Consider the following 24,519-nt stretch of genomic DNA (forward strand, 5'->3'; position numbering starts at 1 on the left):
CCCCCCCCATTTTGGCCGGCCACTCTGCTCGGACGGCTTCTTCTTCGGCCGCCCTCGAGATGGGAGACGTTAATGCTATGGTCGCCCTTGATTTGGGCGACAGCAAAAAAGCGGCCAAAGGTAAGTGCCGTTCTTCCCACACAGCTCCTTCTCGGAGTTTCGCGCCGGACGCCATTTTGGATGCGCAGCATGTTTCTCCCCCGCTCTTGCGAGTGCCGGTCGAGGGTGCGTCTAGGGCCGTGGCCCAGGCTGCAGAAGTGCACAGTCTGGGGGGTTTCTCCCCTGAGTTCATTTTGCTGCTGCATCAGGCTTTCCTTATGCAAAACGCTGCCCCTGTTCCCTTGCCCGATAAAGGGGTTGAGGCCTCCAGAAGCAAACGCCCTCGGGTGGATTTCCAGGCCCTAGAGGACTCTGTCTCCTCTGATGTAGATGAGGGCAGCGTATCTGAGTTCTCCCAACGGTCCTTTGGGGATTCCTTGGAGGAGACGGATTCCCGCTCGGATGGAGCGGATGACCCTTCTGCAGCGCGGATCTTTCGCTCAGAGGATTTGCCCAACCTGTTAGTGCAGGCCATGAGCATTTTGAAGATTTCCTCTCCAGAGGACGTCTCTCCCTCAGCCTCTGTTGGCTCCGCCATTATGCTGGGGACGAAGCGCCCACCTAGAACCTTCCACGTGCATGAGGCCATGCACACCTTGATTTCTGCTCAATGGGATGTCCCAGAAGCGAGCCTCAAAGTGGCTAGGGCTATGTCCCGCCTCTATCCTCTGCCTGAAGGTGAATGGGAGGCCTTTCTTTGGCCTACCGTGGATTCTTTAATCACTGCGGTGACTAAGAAAACGGCGTTGCCGGTGGAAGGTGGCACGGCCCTAAAGGACGCCCAAGACAGAAGATTGGAGGCGGCCTTAAGGTCATCCTTTGAGGCGGCTGCTTTAAGTTTGCAGGCCTCAGTTTGCGGCTCCTATGTGGCCAGGGCGTGCCTGACGATTGTGCAGCGGGCTTCCCCCTCGGATCCTTCCTTGAGGGCTGATTGGCCGGCCCTGGAATCGGGCTTGGCTTATTTGGCAGACTTGCTGTATGATGTCTTGAGAGCCTCGGCTAAAGGTATGGCTCAGACAGTCTCTGCACGGCGTTGGCTTTGGCTGAAGCATTGGTCTGCTGACCACGCCTCTAAGTCTCGCTTGGCTAAGTTGCCTTTTAAAGGCAAGCTGCTCTTTGGGGTCGAGCTGGACAAAATTGTGACCGATCTCGGCAAGTCTAAGGGCAAGAGGTTACCGGAGGTCAGGGTTCGGGCCAGTGGTGCCCGCCCCGGTTCCTCCAAAGGACGGTTTCAGGAATCCCGTCGGTATCGCCCGGGCAAGTCGAGCTCCTCTGCCCCCTCTTCCTTTAAGAGGAACTTCTTCCCCAAGCAGCATTCCTTTCGCAGAGACCGCCGTCCCGGAGGTGCGTCCTCCGGTCCTCCCCCAGGGTCTCGTACCCAATGACGGGGCCCTGGTCCATGGCCCAGAGCAGATTGGAGGACGCCTGTCCTCATTTCTGGGCGAGTGGACCAGGGTAACTTCAGACGCTTGGGTGCTGGAAGTCATCAGAGATGGCTTCAAGCTAGAGTTCTGCCGACCCTTAAGAGACTGGTTTGTACTCTCTCCCTGCAAGTCTCCGGTCAAAGCTGTGGCAGTGCAGCAGACTTTGGACAATCTGATCCGCCTGGGTGCGGTCGTTCCGGTGCCAGAAGATCAGCTTGGCAAGGGACATTACTCCATTTACTTTGTGGTACCAAAGAAAGGGGGTTCTGTATGGCCTATCCTCGACCTCAAAGGGGTCAATCGGGCCTTGAAAGTTAGACACTTCCAAATGGAGACTCTCCGCTCTGTTATAGCGGCAGTGAAGGCAGGGGAGTTCCTAGCATCCTTGGACATCAAGGAAGCTTACTTGCATATTCCCATCTGGCCTCCTCATCAACGCTTTCTGCGTTTTGCAGTCCTGGGCCGACACTTCCAGTTCAGAGCCCTCCCATTCGGGTTGGCTACTGCTCCGCGGACCTTCTCCAAAGTAATGGTGGTCATCGCGGCCTTCCTATGAAAGGAAGGAGTACAAGTCCATCGTTAGCTGGACGACTGGTTGATCCGAGCCCCCTCTTATGCAGAGTGCGGCAAAGCTGTAGACCGGGTGATTGCTCTTTTGAGCTCCCTGGGGTGGATCATCAACTGGGAGAAAAGCCAGCTGCGCCCGACTCAGTCCCTGGAGTATCTGGGAGTTCGTTTCGACACCCAAGTGGGCAGAGTGTTCCTGCCAGACAATCGGATTGTCAAGCTTCAGACTCAGGTGGACCAGTTCCTAGTAGCCTCTCCTCTTCGGGCTTGGGACTATGTGCAGCTGTTGGGGCTCTATGACGGCCACGATGGAAGTAGTGCCCTGGGCCAGGGCTCATATGAGACCACTACAACACTCTCTGCTGCAGCGCTGGACTCCAGTGTCGGTGGATTATGCTGTGCGCCTTCCCTTGGACCCAGCGGTGCGCAAGGCGCTGAGCTGGTGGCTGAGGACAGACAAGTTGTCCGCAGGAATGCCTCTTTTGACCCCGGAGTGGATTGTCGTCACGACGGACGCCTCTTTGACGGGCTGGGGAGCCCACTGTTTGGGAAGGACAGCGCAGGGGCTCTGGTCTCCTGCAGAGGCAAAGTGGTCTATCAACCTCCTGGAACTCAGAGCCATTCGGTTGGCGCTTTTGGAGTTTCTCCCGGTACTGGCGTTGAAGCCAGTACGGGTTCTGTCGGACAATGCCACGGCTGTGGCCTATGTCAATCGCCAGGGAGGTACCAAGAGCGCCCCTCTAGCCAAGGAGCCATGAATCTATGCCAGTGGGCGGAAGCGAACCTTGAACAGCTGTCGGCGGCCCACATTGCGGGAGTCATGAATGTCAAGGCGGACTTTCTCAGTCGCCATACCTTGGATCCCGGAGAGTGGCAGCTCTCGGCTCAGGCGTTCTTGGACATCACGAAGCGCTGGGGCCAGCCGAGCCTAGATCTGATGGCGTCATCGGCCAATTGCCAAGTGTCGCGCTTTTTCAGCAGAGGACGGGACCCTCGATCTCTGGGAGTAGATGCTCTTCTCCAACAGTGGCCGACATAGGAGCTTCTCTATGTGTTCCCGCCCTGGCTCATGTTGGGCAGGGTGCTAGACCGGGTGGCAAAGCATCCGGGCTGGATAATCCTGGTGGGTTCGGACTGGCCCAGACGTCCCTGGTATGCGGACTTGATCAGGCTCTCAGTGGACGGCCCTCTGCGGCTGCCAGCGGAGCAGGGCCTGTTGCATCAGGGTCCCGTGGTGATGGAGTATCCCTCCCCCTTTGGTCTTACGGGCTGGCTATTGAGCGGCAGCGTCTGAGGAAGAAGGGCTTCTCAGACAAGGTCATCGCCACTATGCTGAGAGCGAGGAAGCGCTCTGGTTCTACTGCTTACGCCAGGGTTTGCCGTACCTTTGCATCTAGGTGTGAGGCAGGCTCTCTTTCTCCCTTCACTGCTCCAATTTCTTCAGTGTTGGCGTTCCTGCAACAAGGTCTGGAGAAAGGCCTGTCGCTCAGTTCCCTTAAAGTCCAGGTAGCGGCTCTGGCTTGCTTCAGGGGTCGCCTGAAGGGTGCTTCCCTGGCCTCGCAGCTAGATGTGGTGCGCTTTCTCAAGGGAGTTAATCACCTACTCCCTCCTCTGCGCTCGGTGGTGCCTGCGTGGAATCTCAATCTGGTGCTATGAGCCTTGCAGAAGCCGCCTTTTGAACCCTTGTCGAGGGCATCTCTGAAAGGATTGACGTTGAAAGCAGTCTTTTTGGTGGCTATCACTTCAGCCAGACGAGTTTCCGAGCTCCAGGCGCTATCATGTCGGGAACTCTTCCTGCAGTTCACTGAGGCAGGAGTGTCTATTCGCACGGTGCCTTCCTTCCTGCCCAAGATTGTTTGTTTCTCGCTTCCATGTGAATCAGCAGCTCTGCCTACCCTCCTTTCGTAGGGAGGACTAACCAGCGGAGTACTCTGCTCTCAAATATCTAGATGTGAGACGAGTCATCGTCAGATACTTGGAAGTGACCAATGATTTCCGGAAGTCGGATCATCTGTTTGTGCTGTTCGCAGGTCCTCGTAAGGGTCTGCAGGCATCCAAGCCTACAGTGGCACGATGGGTCAAGGAAACCATTGCAGCGGCTTATGTGGCCGCGGGGAAGATGCCGCCTATCCAGCTGAAGGCTCACTCCACTAGAGCACAGGCGGCCTCAATGGCAGAGGCCGGGTCCATTTCCTTGGAAGAGATTTGTAAGGCGGCAACTTGGGCATCGGCTCATACCTTCTCCAGGCATTACCGCTTGAATGTGGCTGCTCGGGCGGAGGCCCGGTTTGGAGCTTCAGTGTTGCGGTCAGGGATTTCTATGTCCCGCCCTGGGTGAGTACTGCTTCGGTACATCCCACCAGTCTATGGATTGATCAGCATGATGATATGGAAGGTAAAATTATGTATCATACCTGATAATTTTCTTTCCATTAATCATAGCTGATCAATCCATAGCCCCTCCCAGATATCTGTACTGTTTATATTCTGGTTGCATTTCAGGTTCAAGTTTAGTCTTCAGTTCCTGTTCAGGAGGACTTTGTGTTCAAGTTTTTTCAATTGGATTCTTCAGGAGTTGAGACGAGTTTGTGTTACAGTGAGCTGCTGCATTCCTCTCCCCTCCGTTTTACGGGGCTGGATTGAGATCTAAATTCTGCCGGCGCTCCCTCCCGCTTTGTACGGCTGTAGGGCAGCTTTGTACCCCTCCCGCTTTGGCGGTGTTAGGGTCAGTCAGCTCCTCCCGCGGTTGCAGTTGCAGGATAAGCCAGATCCCCCCGCATCAGCGGGTGTGGTGTCCCTCCCCCGCTCCGCGGGGATGAGCTGGACGGATTCCCCTCCCCCACTTGTGTGGGGATGAGCTGGGTTAATTCCCCTCCCCCGTTTCGGCGGTGGTGAACTGGGCAGAGTGTCCCTTTGTGGGTGTAATTCTCTAAGTGCTGAGTCCTGCGGATGGAGCTTTGATATCGACATACTGAGGAGTTTCCGGCAGCACATGACCACATATAGGGAGGCAAAAGGATTGCTCTCTATCTCCACCTGCTGGTAGATGGACACAACCCACCAGTCTATGGATTGATCAGCTATGATTAATGGAAAGAAAATTATCAGGTATGATACATAATTTTACCTTATGTGTCCTGCATAATTTTTAGTCTATTCAATTCAAGGCCCTATTTAATGTATGCTTCCCCTTCACCAAAATTTCCTTCTTGTGCTTCCGAACTCTCTTCACACGTTCTTATAAAGTTTGCAGGGTTGCATTGTAATGTTTTGAGTGATCCTCCAATTGGGCTTAACGAGATTGTCAACTTTTCTCGTGTGACACTCATCTATTGCTGTCTCGGGTTGTCCACTTCATTTTTGATCACACAAATCATCCTTTCTCGGTTCACAATTTGTACATTTTTTGGTCCAGCAATGCACAGTATTCACATCAACATAATTATCACCAGAAACAATCTGTATGCAGCAGTGAATTTCAATTGATGGGATTCTGTCATAAATTCTGTCGATGGCACGTTGCTTAAATCGCACCATCAAGTGCTTACTGCATTCTTCCATTTCACAAGCAATAGCAAAACTGTATCTTTATACAGACACTTCTCGCCAGCTGAGGTGAAGGAAGAAATTTCAGTGGACATGTGTAGATCGTCAGTGCTACCATCTGTTGATGAATTATGGAGGTGTTGGTATTACTTTTCATTTAACCCTTGTACCTGTTCACGTTCATGATTTTGTAGATCTCTTGTCAAATACTCAGTTTTCTTCAAACTGAAGAGCCCCAACCAGTTTAGTTTTTATTTATAGAGGAGCCATTCCATCATTTTGGTTGCCCTCTCTCCATCTTTTATATTCTTACACCTTTTTTGAGATGAGTGCACATAGTACTCAAGTCTCCATTCCTTTCTGAATAATTTTTAATAATTTTTTGCATTTTTTCACTCCACTAAAAGGTATCTCAACTCACTCAAATATAGTACACTGAGTATTTTTCCTTCTTAATTTTCATAAACAAAAACAGGAATGTGTGCTTCTCTCTCAGCCATAAGCAAGAGCCTTCCTTTCAGAATAAATGGGCAGGAAACAAGTGAGGCATTTCAGTGCTCTCTGCCGCCCCTCCTGTGGGCACTGGCCTCATGAGAAGCACCCCTTGCCATTTGTGACCTCTTTCCACTTTCCCATCATGATTTATTGTAGTTCTTCTGCCCTCTCTATCCTGTTTTTAATCTTAAATTTCTCTTCTATCTCTCCATAGTCTGTGAGCCGCGTAGCTGGTGTTGCTGATGGGCAGGATAGCAAGCTATAAATAAACTTGAAATAAAAAGGCTCAGTGCATAGCAACTTTAAAAGCACATTTTAAAGCAAGTAATTTAGCTTCTAAAGCATTGGTCCTGCTCAGAGGTGTGCCAGAGCTGGTTGTTATTTTTTCCGCATACAGTTCAAACTCCTCTTATTGACCTATAAGTGTATTCACTCTGCAGCTCCTCAGTACCTCTCCACTCTCATCTCTCCCTACATTCCTCCCCGGGAACTCTGTTCACTGGGTAAATCTCTCTTATCTGCACCCTTCTTCACCACCGCTAACTCCAGACTCCTGTTCCTTTTATCTTGCTGCACCATATGCCTGAAATAGACTTCCTGAGCCGGTATGTCAAGCTCCATCTCTGGCCATCTTCAAATCTAAGCTAAAAGCCCACCTTTTTGATGCTGCTTTTAACTCCTAACCCTTATTCACTTGTTCAGAACCCTTATTTTATCATCCTCACTTAAATATTCCCTTATCTCTTGTTTGTCCTGGTTGTTTGTCCTAATTAGATTGTAAGCTCTGTCAAGCAGGGACTATCTCTTCATGTTCAAGTGTACAGCGCTGCATACGTCTAGTAGCGCTATAGAAATGATAAGTAGTAGTTTTATTTTTTCCAAAGTTTAGTGAGCCAGCTGTTGGGATCCTGTTCAATCAGCAGCGATTGCAACAGGGTCTCATCTAGCCTCTGGTCCTTCCCTCTGTTTCAAATTTCTGTTGCCATGTGGAGGACCCAGCAGAAGAAAAGATTTGGATGAGCTGCAGGAGGGAGCCCGATGTGCCCTACCTCCCTCTTCAACTTCATACTCAGAAACTGCAGAAGAGAAGGAAGGAGAGAAAGTGAGAGAGAGAGGCAGACTGGGATAGAGAGAAAAGCCAGCACTGATCTCTCAGATTCATGCTCTCCCCTCATGATGGGTTTTTCTAATGTGTAGCAGTCCTCTTAAGTGCATGGGAGCATCTCCCCTTTGATTCCCTGGTTTTGTAGCACTGAACCGAGCCCAGTATGTGAGGGCAAGCAGCCAATGCAAAAGGAGGCAGCCTGTAGGAATGGAGCAGCAGGAAGCCAGCTGGATCAGACTGCAGAAAGGGCAGTGATGCACCAGCTAGCTGGGCTGCTGGTGCAGGGATGTTTCACTCACTCCCAGATGCTGCACAGACCCTCCGGCACCTTGGATCCCGATGTCCAGTAGAGGCCATGCAGGTTAGGAAACATTTCTAATGGATATACTGTGGGGAAGGGAGAATAAATGGCACCTTGCATGATGCAAGCCTGTCGGTCTTCAGAAATTGGAACCCTGTAAATCTGTCTGGCTCCCTCCAATAAGAGAGATAAGACATGCAGGGAAAGTTTGTCCCAGATGGGATTGGGGCTTTGTACAAGATTTCCCTTCTGTCTTGCTTCCCACACGTACCTGCTGTTTGCTGCTCTCGCTTTATCCTTTTGCTTTTGAAGTCTACTTTTACATATCATGATCTGTGAGACAAGGATCGCACTACTGTAGAGAGAAAATGTCAGTGTTGAAGTTTTGGGTGTTTAAAGGGCTAGTGGTTAAAGATAGCTGGCAAATGTTTTATTTATCATTTTAAAAGAATGATGCTGTTTGTGAGTCACTTTGCAACAACATTATTCCAGCAGTCCAGGAGCATCGGGTGGAAAGCCTTTACCCAGTGCTCCCAGGCTGGCAGAGCAGAGCCCCCTCCCCCAAAAGCCATTGAGGCCTCCCTGACTGAAGCCCACACCCCACTTTCCACCCCCCCCCCCCCACCCCCAAAAAGTCCAAGCCCCCTCACTCTCCAGATAGCCCTCATCCCCTTTAAAGAGCTACTTTTTCACCATTGGTGGTCTAAGGGGGGGGGGGTCTTTAGGCAAGAGCAATGTCCAGTCCAGCACTGACTGCAAAATGGTGCTCCTAGTAGTACTCCTGTGCAACTACCGGTAGGGTTCATGTTTCTTTTTTTTTTAATTTTCAAGAAGTCTTTATTAATAGGTAATACAAAAAATCTGAAACATAATACATCGTGCAAGTCGTGTTACATGTCACGTATATAAGACACAAGTCTCTTAGAATGAAGCGTATAAGCAAGACAGAGCATGGTGAGGGTTTCATTATATACCAAAAGAACAATTCTTACTGTATTAAAATATCTAGTGAACTATTCAGAGTAACCATTCCAGAACTTCAATTTTTCAGAGTTTTTATATATATATATTAGACCCGGCTTCATGTGCACTCTTATCACACATAAACCCATCCCACCCTCCCCCTCCCACCCACCCTTCCGAGCACCACCTTAACAGAAGACTTCAATCAAATTATACATGAAGGAGAAAAGAATCCCAGATCTGATGCCATCTACACATTCGATTACGCCTTTCCGCTAGAAGTTTTTCCATCTCACAGACATGCCTCAATTTTTGGATCCATCTGGTAATGGGTGGGGTCATGGGCTGTTTCCAATGGGCAGCAATTGTAACTCTTGCGGCGCTTATAGCCTGTCCCACAAAGGTATGCTGAGTGCTAGAAAGACCTGCAGCTCCCCCAGAGAATAAGAAAAAGGTCGGGCTCCAAGGTATTGGGCTGCCCGTCCACCTCTGCAACCTGCTGTGGATCGATCTTCAATATGCCCTGACCTTCTTACAGGTCCACCATATGTGCCCCGCACCCCACAGCCCCTCCAGCACAACCCCGTCAGTGTAGGGTAAATGCGCTGGAGACGCTCAGGCGTCAAGTACCAACGGTACAGCACCTTCACCGCATTTTCCTTGAAGGGCACATGAGATGACACTCTCACCACAGCCCGCTCCATCCTCTCCCATGTTGCCTCCTCCAAGTCTATGCCCAGCTCCCTCTGCCAGCTCTTCCTGTGAAGTGTGTAATTCGGGGATTGCCTGTTAATAATGTGATAAAGGCGAGAGACCAGCCCATTAGTCTTAGGTGGACCCTCACAGATAAGTCTCTAGTGCTGTTTGCTCCCTGGCCATAACCTCCCGAACTGCCCTTGTCTTAAGAAAGGAGGCTAATTGAAGGTAAGCATACCGGTCAGACCCCACTATCGGGAACTTCTCAAGGGCTGCAGGGTAAGACAACAATGTCTCACCTTCGAACAATTGACCCCACATTCGTAAACCCCCAGTGTGCCATCTTGTGAACACTCCTTTTGTCGTTCCGGGATAAAACAATGGATTGTAAGCTATGGGGGACAGACGAGACAATGTTGTACGTCGATGTAAGAACATGCTATCCCAGTTCGAAAGGGTGACATATACAGAAGGACAGAGTCCCGCCTCCAGAGACCTAAACGAGCCAGGGATCCACATAAGAGCCCCTAACGACCTTTCACCCAAAGTGTATTGTTCAAGCTGCACCCACTGCCTATCCGGGTAATCCTGAAACCATTCCACTGCTGCGCGTGCCTGGACCGCTCTATAATACCAAGCCAGATTGGGTACTCCCAGCCCTCCTCTCGCCCTATCCTGGTACAGGACCGTGCGTGCCAAGCGCGGACGCTTTCCCGCCCAGATAAAGCGCATAATACGGTCCTGTAGCATTGATAAAAATTTACGTGGCATTTTGATTGGAAGAGCCTGAAACAGGTAGAGCAGGCGCGGCAAAACATTCATCTTTACTGCTGCTATTCGGCCGAACCAGGAGAGGGCAAGATCCCCCCACTTACCCAAGTCCTCAATAAGTACTTCTGCCAAACCTTTATAATTAACCGAAAAAAGCTCCGAGAGGTCTGCCGTCAGGTTAACCCCCAGGTAGCGAATGCTCTTGCCAGCCCACCTGAAGGCATAAGAAGACCTCAGCAACTCCATGAGCTCCGTCGGAAGGGTAACATTCAAAACTTCAGATTTAGACATATTAACTTTAAATCCCGACACAGTCGAGTATTCCTCTATCTCCCGCATAAGCCCAGGGAAAGTGGTCAGGGGGTGAGTAACAAACAACAAGACGTCGTCTGCGAAGAGGGCTAATTTATGTATTCTCCCACCCATGGAGAGTCCTGATATATTTGGATTGGCTCTAAGCCGGGTTGCAAAAGGCTCCATTACCATTGCAAATAGTAGGGGGGACAAAGGGCAGCCCTGTCTAGTACCTCTATGTAAAGGTATCATCCCTGAGTTACCCCCGTTTACACCAATACAGGCTTTAGGAGAACTATAGAATGCTTGGATCCATCCACGAAACTGCGGTCCTATCCCAAAGGTCTCCATCACTTTGTACATGAATGGCCAATGCACCCGGTCGAAGGCCTTTTCAGCGTCCAAGCTAAGGAGGCATAGAGGTTTCTTCATTCTTTTAGCCAAATATATTAAATCGATCACTCGCCTAGTGTTATCTGTAGCTTTTCTATAGGAGACAAATCCCACCTGGTCGGGGTGGATAATAGCTGGGAGCAAAGGTGCCAGTCGGTTGGCCAGGACTTTAGCTAGAATTTTGACATCAGCGTTTAAGACGGATATAGGACGGAAGGACCCGCATTCCTTATGGTCTTTATTCGGCTTGGGCAGTACCGCAATCCAAGCTTCCAACATGGTGGTAGGCAAAGACTCCCCGTTCCCAATTAAGTTAAATAGATCAGCCAACAGTGGGGCTAACTCGATGGCGAATTTCTTGTAGAATTCGTTAGGGAACCCGTCCAACCCTGGTGATTTACACGAGGGTACGTGTTGAATAGCTTTTTGTACCTCAACTGGGGTGACCGGTACATCAAGGGCGGCCCTCTGTTGATTGGTTAAGGAAGCTAGGTCACTCTCAGCCAAGTAATTTAAGATAGTATCTTCAGGTGGGTTAGTCTCCTGTGCATATAGTTCCTGGTAGAATTCACTAAAGCGCCTCCGTATGGCCTCAGATGTGTTCAGCAAGTCGCCCTTCGTGTCCCTAATGTGAGTGACCGTTCGGTCCACTTTTCGCCTGCGCAACTTTATAGCCAGGAGGCGGCCTGCCTTATTAGTAAATTCGTATGATCGAACTTTATTTCTGGATTGTAGCCAACTTAGCTGTTCGGAGTAAATAGAGTCCAGCTGGAGCCTCTGTCCACGCAGCTCCTCCAAAACAGCAGAGGAGCCACCTAGTTTGTGCTGTGCCTCCAGGATCCGAATCCTTTCCAGGCACTGCGCCAGCTGGGCCCTACGAACCCTCGCTCGCCTACTAGCTATCTGTATAAAGTAGCCTCTTGAGACTGCCTTCATAGCATCCCACACAACACTGAGGGGAGGGCCCGATTCCATGTTGAGCTCCAGGTACTCTTTCAAGACCTTCCTACAACCTTCCACCACCCCCCCCCCCCTCCAGTAATAGATCTGTGTTAAGTGTCCATCTTTGATCTTTGACCTCGGCTCTAATGGTCGGCAAGGTCACCCAAACTGGGGCATGGTCTGAGATTGTTACACTGCCAATTTCTGCTTTCGGGCCCCTCTCTGCTAATGTGACGTCAAGGAAGAGATAATCGATGCGTGAATACGACTTGTGTACGGGAGAGAAAAATATGTAGTCCCTAGTTGTTATATGACTTAGTCTCCAGATGTCTAGGGTCCCCAGTGAGTGGACCATGGAGCCCAGCGCCAAAGAGTCCTTAGATACCAAGTGCTGAGGTCTCCCGGATCTGTCCAACACAGAATCCATAACTTCGTTAAAATCACCCCCCAAAATTAGAGAACCCCGGGTAAATGTAGCTAGTAGGTTCTTCATTTTGGTGTAGAAGGTCCCCTGGTGTTCATTTGGCGCGTATAACGATGCGAGCGTGAGGTCTACTTGGTCTAGGACAATTTGCAAGAGCGAAAAACGCCCTCCCGGGTCTCGCCTAACTCTCAATATTTGGGCCGATATTGATTTATGGAACAAAACTGCCACCCCACGTTTTCTGGAATCATCGGCAGAGGAAGCGAAGAAGGCACTTGGGTAGTCTGGATGGGCTAGGAGTCGCTCATGCGCCCTGCGGAGATGAGTCTCCTGCAATAGGACAATATGCGGTTTTAGCAGCTGCAACTCTTTGAATAATTTCTGCCTTTTCTGAGGCATGTTCAGCCCCTTAACATTATATGATAAAATTTTTAAATCTGTACTCATTACTTGGATGTTACATCAGCTATGTTTCCCACTGGGTGGGATCCACCCACTTCATGTCTTTGTGCTATCCAGTACCAGTGGTGCCCGCAACCCCCCCCCCCCCCCAGTCCTCCCTCCCCCCATTAATAACCCCCCCTTCCCTTACCCACCTCATCCCCCCCTGTCTAGCACCAACTAGAGGGCTCAAGTCCCAATAGTGGGAAGTGAGGAAGTAACACACCAGCATCCAGGCGACCCAGCCCCCCCGCCCCCCCCCCCCCCCCCCGAATTACCCTACGTCATCACCAGGGTCAAGAACCCAACTTGGGCGTCCATAATCACCCATCCACATATTTGGTCCCTGCCCGCCATCCATCACCTTAAACTATCCCCCTTCATAATCACTTATAACTGTACAACAGCATACACAGTGTTTCCCACAACCTTAGTTACCATTTCCTCTATTAATTAAGAAACTAAAGTTCACTTATGCAAGAGATGGCAATAAAAAAAAAAAAAAAAACCAAAACAAAGCAAAACTTGAAACAGAACATGGCATTTGTTACTCTCTACATCATTACCAACCAGGAAATCAGTGACAGCCAGTGTCCCTCTGGCCGAGTCATTAGATAAGTCCTTTGATAGAGTGGTTCTACCAGGTTGCCGCTTCAGTTCAGGTTTCTTCCACAGCCACTTTTCTTTTTGGGATATTCCTTTTAGGTGTGGCAGGGATCCTTTGCCACTTTTGGAGCTTTGTTTTCGTGGCTAACGCTAGTGCGCCTGGAGGCTTGCTCGGATGACCAAGCTTCGTTCAGCGATGTAACTCTCAATTTAGCACCCTGTAGCGTGTAGTTCAGGGAGAAAGGGAAGCCCCATCTGTATGTTATCTGCTCCTTGGTTAGAATGTCCAGAACTGGTTTCATGAGACGTCTTTGTTGCAGGGTGAACTGTGATAGATCTTGATACACAGTTATTTTGACCCCGCCATATTCCAGATTGGGCTTTTTCCTGGCGCAGTTGAGCAATTGTTCCTTTACTTCGTGTCGGTGGAACCGGGTGATGATATCCCATGCTCTGTTCTCCTGCCACTGACCCAAGGATCTATGCGCTCTATCAATCTCAATCTTCACCCCTGCAGCCTCGGCCCCCAGCAGACTGGCACACAGTGTTTGTACAATCTGCAGGACATCCTCAGTCTCACCTCCCTCAGGAACTCCGCGGAATCTGAGGTTGTTCCTCCTTCCCCTGTTTTCTTTTTTTTTTTTTTACATTTATTCAAATACATTTATGCAATCCACATAAGTTCACATTCTAGAAATAAAACAAAACTTCTATGTTGGGAATTAATTCCCTTAATAAAGGCAAAATAAACAACAATTTAGTCCACATAATATTGATCCAAGAACTAGGAAATATAAATGTAGGTAAACTAACAATACTTTTTGAAACAGACAGAGCCAGAAAAATTGCAGCTGGGCTTCACGCTCCTTCCCCTGTTTTCAAGATCATCAAGCTTGTAAGTTAGATCTATATTCTTTTGGTCTAAAGCTTGGAGATGGGTCTCGTGTGAAAGCAGGGACTCAGAGTGCTCTTCCAGCTTAGTTTCAACCTCTTCGACTCTGTTCCCCAGCTCGCGGAGATCGGAGCTCAGTGTCTCCATCCGATCCAGAATCTCATCCCTCGATTTATTTATGTCTGCTTGTATACCAGACAGTATCTGACGAAGTTCGCCTGAGATTCCTTTTTTAATATGCGGTTTCCACGATTCCGCCAACGACAGCGCTGAGTCAGAATCAGAGGGGGAGACCGGCGTCATTACCTCGTGGCGCTTCGCGGTTTTGGTCGATCCGCCGCCAGCTGACTTCTCTTGCTCTTTAGCTCGCGCCGAAGACGCTTTACTCATCCTGCTTTCGATGAGGAACAATGGAGAACACTGCAGGCAGTTCCAAAAAGGCTGGTGATTGCTTTTTATAGCTTTTGTAGTTATCGAGGAACGGGAGCTAGAGCGCTAGGCAGCCATCGGCATCGGTGACGTCACTTCCTCCTTCATGTTTCTTTATGCGGAAATTTGACCCCTAGTGTTAGTCACACCATTTTGCAGTTGGTGCTGGACCTGGGCATTGCTTGTGCCCGAAGACCCCTGTGGATCAGAAACGTGACCCCTACCATGGGAGTTGCATGAGACTAACACTAGGAGCTCTGGATTAGGCAGGAGCAACTGGGCTACCAATAATAAAAAGGTAGCGCTTTGACGAGGTCAAGAGCTATCTGTAGGAGTGGCAGCTAGCCACCATTTGTATTTTCTAATGAATTGTGGTACATGTGAATGGTCCTTAGCTGGTAGTAATTAGAAGTTAGAATTCTCCATTTGTTCATCTGCAGTAGGTACAGCACATGTACTGGTAATACACATTTCATAACATATTCTTCCCTTCTAAATTCCATTCCTTGCACAAATCTTTTATCTGCTCAAGCAGTTTACTATGAGCCCAATATTCAGCCTGTTGACAGCAACATTTAAGGTGCTGATCTCCATGGGTTAAATCTGATCTCTATATTCAATGTCAGGCCTAATTTGGGTACTGCACTGAATATCTGGGTCTTGCCTATCTGCCAGAAGTTATCTAGGTGCTAACTGCTATTCAGACTGGTACCCAAATAACTACCTAGCTAAAGTTTGGATAATTGTTTTGCTGTCCTATCGTTATCCAGCCACTTACTTGGTTAGTAGCCTGAGAATCATCATTAACCAGGTAAATCCTGGCTCCACCCAAACTGCCCTGGTGTCTCCTGTCCCTTTAAATTGTGTTAAATGTTATACCCTATGTATTTTACATTTCAGATTTGTCATTCTGTTATGTTTTCTTTGAGTGGTAAAAGCTTTGCCAAAGTTCAAATCTTTGGTTTAATTATAATCTTGCATTGAATCCATTATGAGCCAGTTTAGTGTATGCTATTATACTGTTGTTCACAGTTACTTAACTATCATTTTTTTTATTATCAGTTGAACTTAAAGAAGAAGAGCATAAAAAATTGATGAATGAAAAGGATATAGAGATTTTAGAGTTAAACAGGCAACTGAGAACTCAAGAAAAAGAAAAACAAAGTGAAATAATCAAACTGCAGATAGAGGTATAGAGTTAAGGGTAAGAATTTTAAACACAGTAAGCCACACTCACCAACTGATGCAAAATTACACTGCTTTTGCAACAGCAACTATAGCACTCCCAGATACATTCTCCATTTTAGAATGTGGCAATATTTTTTGATTTTCAATAACCTTAATCTTTGATATAATTGATTTAAGTGATAATTGAAATTTCTGGGACATATTTAGCTGTGTTAAGTGTTTTGAGAACTGTGCACTTGATAGTGAAGTGCACCCTGATGGAGCCCAATGAATGAAACTAATTCATCACTGTGAAAATGGGTTGTGGAGGAGTAGCCTAATGGTTTAGTGCAGTAGGCTTTGATCCTAGTAACCTAGGTTTGATTCCCACTACAGCTCCTTGTGACCTTAGGCAAGTCACTTAACCCTCCATTGCCCCTGGTACAAAAAATTTAAACTGTGAGCCCTCTAGGGACAGAGAAATTGCCTGCATGTAATATACAGCACTGCATACATCTAGTAGTGCTATATAAATTAGTAGTAGTAATGGGTGAAGTTACGTTCTGAGGGCACCCTCTATGGGATTGCCTCTTAACCTTCCCCTCCATTAGAAAGAAGACTTTCTCCACCAGAGAGTCTATCCTTTACCTCCTTTGTCTGGGAAATAGCTGCGGCTCTTCCCTTCCCTATGGAGGTTGAGGATGAGCCCAGTGCTAAGATGCTCGAGGTCCTGGATTATCCTTCTTCACCTAGAGAGGCTGCAATGGCTCTTTTGCATAATGTACTGAAAGAAGTCCTTAAGCGAAACTGGTCGTTCCCTCTGTCTAATCCCATGATCCCGAAGAAAACTGAATCCCAATATCGGATCCACGGTGAGCCTGTATTGATGAGGTCTCAGCTACCTCACAATTCCATGGTGGTGGACTCCGCCCTCAAGAGTCAAGAGCACTAGGGACTATGCCTCGGTGCCCCCAGGCAAAGAATCTAGAACCTTGGACTTTTGGGAGGAAGGCGTATCAGGCTGCTATGCTCACTGCCATAATCCAAACATACCAGCTGTTCACGAGCATCCACTTGCAGAACTTGGTGAGGCAACTGTCTAGCTTGGTTGATGCACTCCCTCCGGAGCAGACCGAGCCTTTTAGCCAGGTGATCAGGCAGCAGAAGGCATGTCGAAAATTCCTGGCCAGGGGTAAGTTCGACACTTTTGATGTAGCATCCAAGATCGCTGCCCAAAGTATAGTGATGCGCAGACTCTCATGGCTGCATGTCTCTGACCTGGATCATTCGGTCCAGCAGTGGATGGCAGATGTTCCTTGCCGGGGGGAATAACCTTTTTGGTGAGAAAGTAGAGGATCCAGTTGACCAGCTCAAGAAGCACAATGATGCTATGGATTCTCTCTCCCGCCGGGCGTCTTCTGCTTCTACCTCCTCATCTAGTAGGGTTTTTGGAGGGAAGAGGAGTGCTCGCTATTCCTATGCTAGGCGTAGGTACACTCCTGCTTCTTGGCAGCCTGCCCAGGCTCAGTCCCAGCGCGCTCGTTCTCGTCAACAGCATGTGCCTAAGGCCACCGTGGCTCCCCAGTAAATGCAAGGGACGGGCTTTTGACTGGCTCCAGTTCAGCATAGCCTCAGTATACGTGTCCGTACTGGAAGACTTGCCCGTTGGGGGAGGTTAATGTTTTTTCACCAAAGGTGGCCTCTTATAACCTCTGACCAGTGGGTTCTTCAAATTGTCCAGTTAGGATACACCATCAATCTAGAATCAAAGCCTCCAAATTGCCCACCGGGAGCTCAGTCCTACAGCTCTCAGCACAAGCAGATACTTGCAGAGGAACTCTCCACCCTTCTACAGGCCCAAGTGGTCGAACGCGTTCCACCAGGGGAAGAAGGAATGGGATTCTATTCCAGGTACTTCCTTTTGCAAAAGAAAACGGGGGGATGTGTCCCATCCTAGATCTAAGGGCCCTGAACAAATTTCTTATCCGAGAAAAGTTCAGGATGGTTTCCCTAGGCACCCTTCATCCCGTGATTCAGGAAAACGATTGGCTATGCTCTTTTACTTAAAGGATGCTTACACACACATTTCGATACTTCCAGCTCATAGGAAGTATCTTCGATTTCGGCTGGGAACACAGCAGTGCGCCCAGAGTGTTTACCAAATGCCTAGATGAAGTCGCAGCGTCGCTACGCAAACTGGGAGTGCATGTGTTTCCTTATCTCAACGATTGGCTGGTGAAGAGCACCTCGAAGGAGGGCGATCTGGAGTCCATGCGAATGACTGTTCGGATGCTAGAGCTACTGGGGTTCGTCATAAATTATCCCAAGTCCCATCTCTCCCAAGTCCAAAAATTGGAATTCATTAGAGCTCTGTTGAACACTCAGCTCGAGCTTATCTTCCTGAGACTAGGGCGGACAGCCTTCTATCCCTGGTGTCCATGGTTCGAGTGTCTCAGCAGATCACGTTTCGGCAGATGTTGAGACTTCTGGGGCACATGGCCTCTACACTTCTGGTCACGCCCATGGCACATCTACATATGAGATCAGCTCAATGGACCCTAGCTTCCCAGTGGTTTCAAGCTGCGGGGGATCTAGAGGATGTCATCCAACTGTAACACCAGCTTTTGGAATTCTCTTCAGTGGTGGACGATTCGATCCAATTTGACCATGGGACGACCATTCCAAGTTCCTCAGCCACGAAAAGTGCTGACGATGGATATATCTCTCCTGGGGTGGGGAGCTCATGTAGATAGGTTCCACACTCAGGGAACCTGGTCCTTTCAGGAAAAAGGTCTGCAGATCAACCTCCTGGAATTAAGAGCGATCTGGAACACTGTAAAGGCTTTCAGAGATCGGCCTCCAACCAAGTAATCTTAATTCAGACAGAAAATCAGGTTGTCATGTTTTACACCAACAAGCAAGGGGGCACTGGATCTCGCTCTCTGTCAGGAAGCTGTCCAAATATGGCTTTGGGCTCGCCGTCATAGCATATTTCTCCAAGCCACTTATCTGGCAGGCGTAAACAACAGTCTGGCCAACAGATTGAGCAAGATTATGCAACCTCATGAGTGGTCACTGAACATGGGCGTAGTCCGCAAGATCTTCCGAGCGTGGGGCTCCCCCTCGGTGTATCTTTTTGCCACTCAGATCAATCACAAGGTCCCTCAGTTCTGTTCCAGACTTCAGGCCCACGACAGACTAGCATCAGATGCCTTTTTCCTACATTAGGGGACAGGCCTTCTGTATGCATATCCTCCCATACCTCTAGTAGAAAAGACTTTGCTAAAACTCAAGAAAGACTGCGGAACCATGATCCTGATTGCACCCTTCTGGCCGCATCAGAGTTTTTGCCCTCTTCTTCTGGAGTTGTCCTCCGAAGAACCGTGGAGATTGGACTGTTTTCCATCACTCAGAACGAGGGGTCGCTTCTACATCCCAACCTCCAGTCTCTGGCTCTCACGGCCTGGATGTTGAGAGCTTAGAATTTGCCTCCTTGGGTCTTTCAGAGGATGTCTCCCGAGTCTTGCTTGCTTCCAGGAAAGATTCCACGAAGAGGTGTTACTCTTTCAAATGGAGGAGGTTTGCCGCCTGGTCTGACAGCAAGGCCCTAGATCCTCTTTCTTGTCCTACACAGACCCTGCTTGAATACCTTCTTTACTCGTCAGAGTCTGGTCTCAAGACCAACTCCGTAAGAGTTCACCTTAGTGCAATTAGTGCTTATCATCGCCATGTAGAGGGTAAGCCTATCTCTGGACAGCCTTTAGTTGTTCGTTTCATGAGAGGTTTGCTTTTGTCAAAGCCCCCTGTCAAACCTCCACTAGTGTCATGGGATCTCAACGTTGTCCTCACCCAGCTGATGAAAGCTCCTTTTGAGCCACTGAATTCCTGCCATCTGAAGTACTTGAACTGGAAGGTCATTTTCTTGGTGGCTGTTACTTCAGCTCGTAGAGTCAGTGAGTGTGCATGCACCTTATATCAAGTTCCATCACAACAGATTAGTCCTCCGCGTGCACCCGAAGTTCCTGCCAAAGGTGGTGTCGGAGTTCCATCTGAACCAATCAGTTGTCTTGCCAACTTTCTTTCCCCGTCCTCATACCCATCCTGGCGAAAGCAGTTTGCACACCTTGGGCTGCAAGAGAGCATTGGCCTTTTACGTGGAGCGGACAAAGCCCTTTAGACAGTCCACCCAGTTATTTGTTTCCTTTGATCCCAACAGGAGGGGAGTCACCATTGGAAAATGCACAATCTCAAATTGGCTAGCAGATTGCATTTCCTTCACTTATGCCCAAGCTGGGCTGTCTTTAGAGGGCCATGTCATGGCTCATAATGTTAGAGCCATGGCTGTGTCAGTGGCTCACTTAAAGTCAGCCTCCATTGAAGAGATTTGCAAGGCTGCAATGTGGTCATCAGTCCACACATTCACATCTCACTACTGCTTTCAGCAGGATACCCGATGCAACAGTCGGTTTGGGCAGTCGGTGCTGCAGAATCTGTTCGGGGTTTAGAATCCAACTCCGCCCCCCTAGACCCATTTTTTTCTGTTCCAGGCTGCACTCTCAGTTAGTTGTTTATGGTTTCAGGTCAATCTCTGTTATGTCCTCGCCGTTGCAAGGCCCAATTGACCAATGTTCATTGTTTTGAGTGAGCCTGGTTGCTAGGGATACCCCACATGTGAGAACAAGCAGCCTGCTTGTCCTCGGAGAAAGCGAAGATACATACCTGTAGCAGGTATTCTCCGAAGATAGCAGGCTGATTGTTCTCACAAACCCGCCCACCTCCCCTTTGGAGTTGTTATTGTTTCTTTTTATGCTTTTGATTTAACTGAGGAACGCGTTCACGCAACAGGCGGGAAATCAGTCCACGCATGTACGGTGCGTGCTGCACGCACGCCAGAAGACTCTAGCAAGACTTTTTTTATATTTTGCTTGCAAAATGCTGATTCCTGGGTCGACATCTGTGAGAACAATCAGCCTGCTGTCCTCGAAGAATACCTGCTACAGGTATGTAGCTTCGCTTTATAAGGCATTAGCTTCAAGATAAAGTTTTGGAATGGAGGAATACCTTGCACAAAGTGATGATGTGGGAGCAGGAAGGAGCAAAACAGATGCTGAAACAGGAAAAGCAATTTCTTTTAATATGGGGAGATTACATACAGATCCTCCTCCTGAAGCATCAAAGCCTGGTTCTTAATCAGTCCAAGCTGTAAAGTGAAACCTCTCTGAGGCCCTCATGATCAAAAGCAAACGCCGGCGCTAGAGGCTGTTAGCGCCGTACTAGCGCTGGTGTTTGCTACCGCCCCATGATTAGAGCCCTCGAGCGCGTGAAACAACGCACTCGAGGGCTCTTTGCGCAAGTAGCATGCTAATGCATGCTAAACAGGGCTTAGCGCATTCATCCCAATGATCAGCGGCCAGCTCGCAAAAGATTGGGTCGCTGGCCGCAGCAAACCCTACGCCAGCTCCAAGCTGGCGTTAGGGTTTGCCGATCATTGGGGAGGAATGGTGAGCCCTGTCCAGCATGCAGTTGCATGCTGGCAGGCCTCCGTTCCCCCCCAAAGCAAACCTGCAAATGGGGCTGGAGGTCCGGTGGACCTCTAGTCCCCCGACGATCCCACCCCCAGGTTCAGGGAGGGCTGGAGATCCGGTGGGTCTCCAAACCCCCCCCCCCCCCCCCGAAATTGGTCTATGGTGGTCGCAGCAAAACCCCCTGCCACCCAGCGAGCAATGGGGGGGGACTGGAGGTCCGGCGGACCTCCAGCCCACCCCAATTCCCCCCCCCCCCCAGTGTTGTCCGATCAGTCCCTGGTGGTCTAGTGTTAGGACAACCCCCTCCCGGCCCCCCTACCTTCAGTTGGCGAAGAGACGCAGCTTGCCTCCCTCCTCTTCTTTGGGATGACGCCGCCGCAAAATGGCGGCGCCCAGCCCCGCCCAGTGCATCTTGGGATGCGCTGGGTGGGGCTACAGACCATGTAAGGGAATCGCTCCCTTACATGGTCTGTAGCCCCGCCCAGCGTATCCCAAGATGCACTGGGCGGGGCTGGGTGGCGCCATTTTGCGGCGCCGTCATCCCAAAGAAGAGGAGGGAGGCAGGCTGCGTCCCTCCTCATACTGAAGTTAAGGGGGCCGGGAGGGGGTTGTCCTAACACTAGACCACCAGGGACTGCTCAGACAACGCTGGGTGGGAGGGGGTTTTGCCGCAACCACCATGGACCAATTTTGGGGGGGCTGGATACCCACCGGATCTCCAGCCCTCCCTGAACCTGGGGAAGGGTGGGATTGTTGGGGGGACCGGAGGTCCACTGGACCTCCAGCCCCTGTTGCTCGGGGCAGGGGACGGGGCAGATCTTTCGGGTGTTTGACAGGTTTGGGCTTTTGACAGCCCAGACCTGTCAAACAAGTGCGGGAGGATTGTGCTGAGCGCATGCTCAGGCACAATTCGCCCGCACTTCTACCCGATGATCAGAGATAATTGTGCTGCTTAAATTTGCATGCATTATCTCTGATCATCGGTGCGGTAAAGCCCCGCGCTGTTCCAGCGCTATTTTTAGAGCACTGTTTGGAGCAGCGCGGGGCTTTTGATCATCTGCCTGTGAAGATAAGAAGCAGCAGTTGGGTTTCTGTAGGCTTTATTTTATTTGTTGCATTTGTATCCCACATTTTCCCACCTCTTTGCAGGCTCAATGTGGCTTACATAGTACCATAAACGGCATTAACTGATTCTGGTGTGAACAAATACAAGGTGTGAACAATATCAAGGTGATATTATAGTAGAATGAGGTACATGTATGGTCAAAGACAATTGGGGAGAACTTAGAGAGGGAGAGGAAGAGTTCGGAAATGTCCATTATGGTCTTTGGTTACGTTGTGTCGCAAATATCCAGGTATTTTATGTTGGGTCGGTGAGGGGAGGGGGGATTTGGGATTCGTTTAGACAGGTGATGTATAATAAAACAGGCCTACTTGTCAGGCAGAGTTATATTGATGATTGGGAGGAGGGGGGCTATAAAAGTTGAAAACTGGATTTATGAGTAGCGTAACTGGATAGCTCGAGTTGCTGTTGGTTTTTCATGTTTTCATATTATGCCTTATTGTAAAGTTCCTTAATAAAGAGACTTGAAAATAAAAATGTAGCATACGTATACCTGGAAGGCTCATTCAGAGCACACCTCATTTAAATCCATGCAGGCTGCCATATATTAGTGCCTTTTCTAAAACTGATACTTGTACATGTATTCTGATCTACATCTATTAATTCATTTACTCCTCTGTCTATAGGACAATAGCTTAGTAAATCAGGCCCCATATTTTTGAAAAATTACTCCAGTAAGTGGGATTTATTTTCATGCTTAAGTTTCATTAACATATTTAGCTAGGGTTACCAATGTGCATTATTGTGTTAGTGTGCTGATTCCATTAAGGTGCATTATTAGTAGCTATGCCCCATTGAATAAAATGGGACCTACTGTAAAGATTATTATATCTGTTTTTGTAGTCCTCAAAATTTAACTTTTATACAGTGACTATTATGTTTGCTCTTATTCAGTTTAATGCCAAGTTAGCAAGAATTCAGCATAAAACAGCAAAATCATATCCAGATACAACTGGTTTACCTCAGAATATCTACCGGATGGTATGTTAATTTTTATTTCCTCTTGTAGTGATGTCATATAACCATAGCATGTTTCTTTGAGAGATATAGTTAGTAAGTATAATTCTAAGAGGACAAGCAGGCTGCTTGTTCTCACTGATGGGTGACGTCCATGGCAGCCCCTCCAACCGGAAACTTCACTAGCAAAGGCCTTTGCTAGTCCTCGCGCGCCCATGCGCACCGCGCATGCGCGGCCGTCTTCCCGCCCGAACCGGCTCGTGTTCGTTAGTCTTCTTTTGTCCGCGCTCGGGACGGTCGTGTTTTGCCGCCGTTTCGTGCCCCTCAAGTTGACCCTCGCGCGTCTTTACGATTTCCGTAAAAATAAATAAATAAAAGAGACCTTTTGGTCTTTGTCCCTACCCGTGTGTCCAGTTTGTTTTCCCCAGCATAAGTTTCCTTTCGCTTTCGGGGTAGGCCTGTTTCGTGGCCTCGGTACGGGTTTTTTTCTCTCTCCCTTATTTTTGGTGCCTTCGTCGCCATCACGAATTTTGATTTCGCTGGCGTGATTTTTCCGCCCATGTCATCGAAGTCTCCCAGCGGCTTCAAGAAGTGCTCCCAGTGCGCCCGGGTAATCTCGCTCACTGATAGGCACGCTTCGTGTCTTCAGTGTCTAGGGGCTGGGCACCGCCCGCAGGCCTGTAGTCTTTGTGCTCTTTTACAGAAGAGGACTCAGGTAGCGAGATTGGCCCAGTGGAACGTGTTGTTCTCGGACTCTTCGTCAACAACAGCACCGGAGGCATCGAGTGCATCGACGTCAACAGCATCGAAGTCTTCGGCATCGACGGCATTGAGGTTTCGACCCTCTGCATCGTCGGTACCGAGACATCGGAAGGCTTCGTCGGCGTCGGTGGTACCGGGACCTCCGCTGTTGCTGATGTCGTCGGACGGTGGTGCTTCGACTGGAGTGCAGGTGAGGGCTGTCCATTCCCCTGCTGGTGGCGGTGAGCTTTCGGGTGGGTTTCCTCCTGCCCTGAGGGCTCCTGTGGTACAGCCCCCCCGAGACCGACCTTCTTCGGCCTCGGCCCCGATGAAGCGACAGCTGGATTCTACGTCCTCCTCGTCGGTACCGGGAAGCTCCGGTGACATGCTTCGTTTGAAGAAATCGACACCGGTCTCCTTCCCGCATCGGTACCGAGAGCTCTGGGTCGCCGAGGGAGTCGGCACCCAGTAGGCATCGGCACCGGGAGGATCGCTCACCCTCTGTTCAGGAGGTGTCGATGCGCTCCACCTTGGACAGCCCGGAACCGCCTCCACGCCCAGAACAGACTCTGACCTCGACGCCTGCATCGGCTTCCATGTCTTTCTCCACAGCCGCTC

At 49.4% G+C, this 24,519-nt stretch overlaps 1 protein-coding gene across 1 annotated transcript in view; it reads left to right on the forward strand.

Moving 5' to 3' along the window:
- The window catches only part of CCDC152 (coiled-coil domain containing 152), a 152,397-nt gene that overhangs the window by 103,086 nt on the left and 24,792 nt on the right, over positions 1 to 24,519 (forward strand). The window contains exons 7-8 of the mRNA XM_030191930.1: positions 15,451 to 15,578; positions 23,098 to 23,184. Coding sequence (XP_030047790.1) covers positions 15,451 to 15,578; positions 23,098 to 23,184 — 215 coding nt within the window. The remainder of the gene's footprint in view (positions 1 to 15,450; positions 15,579 to 23,097; positions 23,185 to 24,519) is intronic.

This window comes from Microcaecilia unicolor, chromosome 2 (assembly GCF_901765095.1).
Source record: "Microcaecilia unicolor chromosome 2, aMicUni1.1, whole genome shotgun sequence".
NCBI lineage: Eukaryota > Metazoa > Chordata > Amphibia > Gymnophiona > Siphonopidae > Microcaecilia > Microcaecilia unicolor.